A 5,284-nucleotide genomic window follows, 5' to 3' on the forward strand; every position below is an offset into this window, starting at 1 on the left:
CTTATGTTACATTTGGATGAATGAATTTGAATATGATGACTGAATTTGGAGAAAATATTTCAAATGACTAATTTGCAATTCATCGATATTTAAATTTTATCAATTCAAATATAGCTTTTAAAAAAAAACCTTTTGATTTGGATGTTTTCACATTTGATGGGCTCAGCTACGACAGATGTAGATCATATGTGTTGGGTGGAGAGCCCATAACATTATTGTAGAAATAATACACAAAAAATATACAAGATATTAATAAGAAATTACATCAACATAAAGCAGCGAAAATAATCGATCAAACAAAGGTTCAGAGAGCCAGATCCATTTCTTAGACTTTACTCATGATCACTAAGATCGGCAGCCTTAAGATAAAACCCACGGTTGCACACGGTTTTGGCACAAAGCCCTTGCCACAAAGGCTATAACCCTCGATCACACAGATCTTCTTAGCACAAGGTCACTTAGACCTTCAATCTCTCTATTTCACAAAAATTTGCAATGAGCTTATCGGAATAATTCACTGTTATAAGATAGGAGAAAGGAGTCTCCTATTTATAAGGCCGAGAGAAGAGATGTAGATGGAATATAGGGATCACCTTCCATAAACCATCAGCTTGGTTTTGGAAGGAGACTATCGTTGCAAGAGAAAAGTGAATCACAGAGAGGGAATAGAGAGATGTGAGATATGAGAGAATATGAGAGTTAGGTAGAAAATAAGTAACTAACTCGGGTCGGATTGGGTCGGGTCGGAGGTCGATTTGTGGGTCGTGAGCTCCGGCCAAACCATAGCCATCCAAGTGGGTGTATTGGGCCTCCCTATTTTTGGTCATGGGCCATAAATTTTCCAACAATATGTCGTACGGTTGTGTTTGAGCGGAGAAATTTTTGCCTGATATAAGTATTTGATGATCAACTAAAGTACCACCAGAATATGTATATAAGGGGAAACTTAGAGTGCGATAACTACAAGAATCATACACTTAAAATCTTCATAAATAATATACAGCCTGCACACGAGCATGCCTAGGATGGTGCATGTGTTATTCATCCCCGTTAGTTGGGATGTGACAGGGCTTGGGCTTGTGACTTCATGGGCGTTTGGGCTTGGCATCTGAAGGACTGTTATTGACCCAATCTAGTGACCTCTATATACATATATTTGAGCCCATATCAACATGGTTAAATTTCAGTACCATTGAAAATATCAAGTCAACATCATATACACAGACATGTCTTCTTCTCACTTGCGCCAATTTCAAACTTGATGTGATACATTAATTGCACAATACAAGGAAATTAAATTTTATAATGGACAGAAAAAGCAGTTTTAGTAAGAAATTAATCACCCATAACTACGTTGTCACGTTGGTAGCTCTGGCGGATCCCTTGTCCCATTATCTCCCAATACGGCTAATGCGTTATTATGGTAGAAAATCCACAATCTTGTGTTGAAAAATTGGTGTGTTTTTTTTTTTTTTTCGTAAGAATTACGTATATTCAATTAATATATTAAGAATAATAAATAATAAATTATAATAATTATGAATTCATCAATTTATCATTATGATAAAAAATAAATTATAATAATTCATATAAAGTGAGATAAATATTCAAATATATCAATAAATGTAAATTTATCACCTCAAATTTGTGTATGAAATCTCAAATAAGTCAAAATTTTGGATTTACAATCTAATTGCGTACATAATATGGCATTAATGAGATCTTAATAATGAATATCCTAATCTCATCTAGAGGATAGCCTGTCCATTTATACACCAATAAATATTACCCGGCAAAGTTGCAACGCCAACAAACATAACATAATCACCAACCCCCCCCCCCCCACCCTCTACCGGTCTTCTGCCACCTCCACCCTACGGCCCCTCCCTCCTTCCTTAACCATGTGATTCTGATTTACACGCATTCTTAAGAAAAACACCACATTCCTGAATTCTTTACAGCATTTTTCGTCTGTCTCCTTGGATTTTTGCCACCCCTTACATATATTTTTGTATTTCAATCTCTCTCTCTCCCTCTACATTTTTTTTCTACTCTCAGTGAACTGGGGTGTAGTTCTCTTTCTTTGCAACTTTGATCTTTATCATTTCCTTTTTCGCTTGAGTGTAATTTTTCTTTTCTAATAGTACAATCAAATGCTGTATATGGCGTCATTTTGTATTGAACGATGTCAATTCCGTGATATATCATCTTTTCTTTCTCTCTCTTTTAGCTATGATGATGCAAGCGTAGTTACTTTCCCAAGTTGAAATCTTGACGGTGACTCATTTTTTTTTTTTTTTACCCCAATTTGTTGTAACTTACCCTTTTAGCTTTTTGAGTTGGAACATCTACGATTTTGCTTTTTTTATGTTTTCTTTCTTTCTTTTCAATCTCAGAGTAAAATCTGCATTTCTAGTCCCTCAATAATCTACCCTGCTGCTCTGTGTGGGAAAGTGCAAGTGTTTGGTAGTTTTCATTTGGTAATATCAAGCTCCGTTACTTCTCTTCACTGTAAGTTGTGAATGAATATATTGATGGGGTTTTTTATTTCTTAGAAGAGACAGGAATTTTCCGATCGTTGTCTGTTGGCAGAGGGGCGTTGTTGCTTTCTTTCGCTGAGATACAGATGGTGCGTTGATAGAAATCTTGATCATATATGTTTTATTTATATGTAAATCGGGAACATTGAATTTGGTTGTGGAAAGTTGGGTTTTCTGTTGAGATCCCAGGAGGGGTTTTATGCTGGAAATTTTGATCCCCAGAAGAAAAAGTTTTAGGGTAGGGATTGTTTGGTAGATGCAATTAAAGGTTGGACATATGGAAGAAGGTAAAGATCCTGTTGCGGTGAGCAGGACAGGGCAGACTAGGGCTTTGCCCCAAAGGCTGCTCCAATTACTTGTACTCTTTCTGGTTTTATGTTCTACCTTCTCTGTTGTTAGTATCTATATGATCAGGTACTTCGGAGTTAATAGTGTAGTAACTTCTGTGAGGCCTACCTTACTTCCCTGCAACAATGAAGCATTAACTTTAGAACAATGGATCAAGCCCCCAACGAATTTGATGCATAAAATGAGCGACGAGGAGTTGTTTTGGAGGGCGTCTTTTGTGCCCCGTGTGAAAAAGTATCCGTTCCAGAGGGTCCCGAAAATAGCATTCATGTTCTTGACTAAGGGACAGTTGCCGTTGGCACCTCTTTGGGAAAGGTTTTTCAAGGGGCATGAGGGGCAGTATTCAATCTACATTCATTCATTGCCTTCGTTTGAGGCTGATTTTCCATCTTCATCTGTATTTTACAAGAGACAGATACCTAGTCAGGTATGTGTTCTGAAACTGTATTCTCTACAAGTTCTTTATCTGTTTACTTTATGGATGAAGCTTAAGCTCTGTGCAGAGTAAAAAAAATTATCGGGAAATATTGTTGGTTTTCGTTTTGCAAGTAGTCAAATGATTTACTTCACGCTTGATCTGTTCGGTGATTAAATTTTTGTATCAACTCCACTGATTGTTTGGTTAATGGTGTTGCTTGCTTAGACATATGAAAGTCATGTGCAGAGAGGTTTTCTGTCATCACTTAACAATCAATTTCAGTGGACGTATTTGGTTCATTCTTCTTTGTCATGTTTCCTTTCATTCGCCCAGTAGGGCAGCTACTTCATTTCAGTATGCTCTCAGTTAAACTACATATATTCATTTGACAAGCTGGATAGTTCTTGTCTGATACTTGCTTAACTATCCAGGAAAGTTGATGGCTTGGACTTTGTCCTTTGCTGCCTGCTTGTCTCTGAAGTTTGCTCTTGAGAAGATAGGTTAATAATATTTCAATCGTATTTTCCTACCTAATGATTGGATTTTTACTTCCTTATTATGTAATGAACACGATCTCTTATTAAAACCACTGCAAGAAATTGCAATCCTGGTACATCTGTCATATGAAGTGGGAAACGAGCACATTCAGTTTTAATACCAGCCACTTTGTAGTATTTGAGAATTTCAAAGTTGACTTATATGGCTGTCCAAATAACCAAAGGTGGTTGTTTTGTTTGACCCTTTACTGAGCATATGGATATGGAAAAATAGCCAATGCTTGTCTATGTGACTCAGGAGAAACTCGGTAAAATGGCATTACATCTATAACTAAGAATTGGAGCTCATTACTCTATGGAGGCCACTTCTTGACTTCAGTTAATTTATATTAATTCTTTGGTTTCTCATCCTCTACAGGTCTCTGAGTGGGGAAAAATGAGTATGGTTGATGCTGAGAGAAGACTCCTGGCTAATGCCTTACTCGACATATCCAACGAATGGTTTGTCCTGCTATCTGAATCGTGCATTCCCCTCTACAATTTTAGCATGGTCTACAACTACATAACGGGCTCCAAATATAGCTTCATCGGTGCGTTTGATGATCCTGGCCCGTATGGGAGAGGACGCTACAACGACAACATGTTACCAGAAGTAAACATCACAGATTGGCGAAAGGGATCTCAGTGGTTTGAAATCAATAAAAAGCTCGCTCTCTACATCGTTGAAGACACAAAATTCTACCCAAAATTTTCAGAGTTCTGCAAACCAGCTTGTTATGTGGATGAACACTATTTTCCTACCATGCTGACCATTCAAGCTGCAACTCTGTTGGCAAACAGAAGCATAACTTGGGTGGACTGGTCGAGGGGCGGAGCTCATCCGGCAACTTTTGGTGGATCAGACATTACAGAAGAATTCTTTAAGAAAATCTTCGACGGTCGTAGCTGCTTGTACAACAATAAGCCTTCCTCCATTTGTTACCTTTTTGCAAGGAAGTTCTCTCCAAGTGCCTTGGAAGCTTTGTTCTTGTTAGCCCCAAAATTCTTAGGTTTTTAGCCAACATTCTTACTATGATATATGGTGATAAAGGAAACGGTTATATGTATAGGAGCGAGAGCTTGAAATTTGGAATCAGAATGTTGAATGGAGAAACACTTAGGAATAGCTGCTTACTGTTGTAGTTGATTCTTTACTAGTGAAAATTACATGTAGATTTAGCAGTTTTGATCTGATCAGTAGTCCAATAATTCTGCATTTTTTCATTTGTGATCCCCGTTCCACCATTTTAATCAGTTCACGCAGAGTATCAATAATAAATTGACAACATAAACTAAGAAATATCAGTTGCATAAAGCGTTGTATATAATCAACATTTCTCTCTCTCTTTTTTTTTTTTTTTGAAATGCTCTCAGAATAGAATTGTGATTACTAGAATTGAACTTGTTGCAAAATTATTTTTTTTCAATAATAACGATAAATA

General features: G+C 37.0%; 1 protein-coding gene across 4 annotated transcripts; it reads left to right on the forward strand.

Moving 5' to 3' along the window:
• The first annotated feature begins 1,850 nt into the window (after positions 1-1,850).
• On the forward strand, positions 1,851-5,036 carry LOC105164695 (glycosyltransferase BC10). 4 transcript variants are annotated; one of them, XM_088882273.1, is made up of 4 exons: positions 1,851-2,277; positions 2,397-2,480; positions 2,556-3,315; positions 4,222-5,036. In XM_088882273.1, the coding sequence occupies exons 3-4, from the start codon at positions 2,797-2,799 to the stop codon at positions 4,858-4,860; spliced, it is 1,158 nt and encodes a 385-aa protein (XP_088738399.1). In that variant the 5' UTR covers positions 1,851-2,277; positions 2,397-2,480; positions 2,556-2,796; the 3' UTR covers positions 4,861-5,036. The 4 variants fall into 4 exon arrangements, with proteins under 4 accessions (XP_088738399.1, XP_011081714.1, XP_088738398.1 ...); XM_011083412.3 differs by having other exon boundaries at positions 1,851-2,480; XM_088882272.1 differs by having other exon boundaries at positions 2,397-3,315.
• The last annotated feature ends 248 nt before the right edge of the window (positions 5,037-5,284 follow it).

This window comes from Sesamum indicum, linkage group LG6 (assembly GCF_026168435.1).
Source record: "Sesamum indicum cultivar Baizhima isolate 11 linkage group LG6, ASM2616843v1, whole genome shotgun sequence".
Classification (NCBI taxonomy): domain Eukaryota; kingdom Viridiplantae; phylum Streptophyta; class Magnoliopsida; order Lamiales; family Pedaliaceae; genus Sesamum; species Sesamum indicum.

Bases quoted from the DNA above. Each gene is read 5' to 3' on its own strand.
- LOC105164695 (XM_011083411.3), top strand. From the start codon at position 2,797: ATGCAATTAAAGGTTGGACATATGGAAGAAGGTAAAGATCCTGTTGCG. The intron at 3,316-4,221 runs GTATGTGTTCTG...CATCCTCTACAG, and splicing joins AGAGACAGATACCTAGTCAG to GTCTCTGAGTGGGGAAAAAT.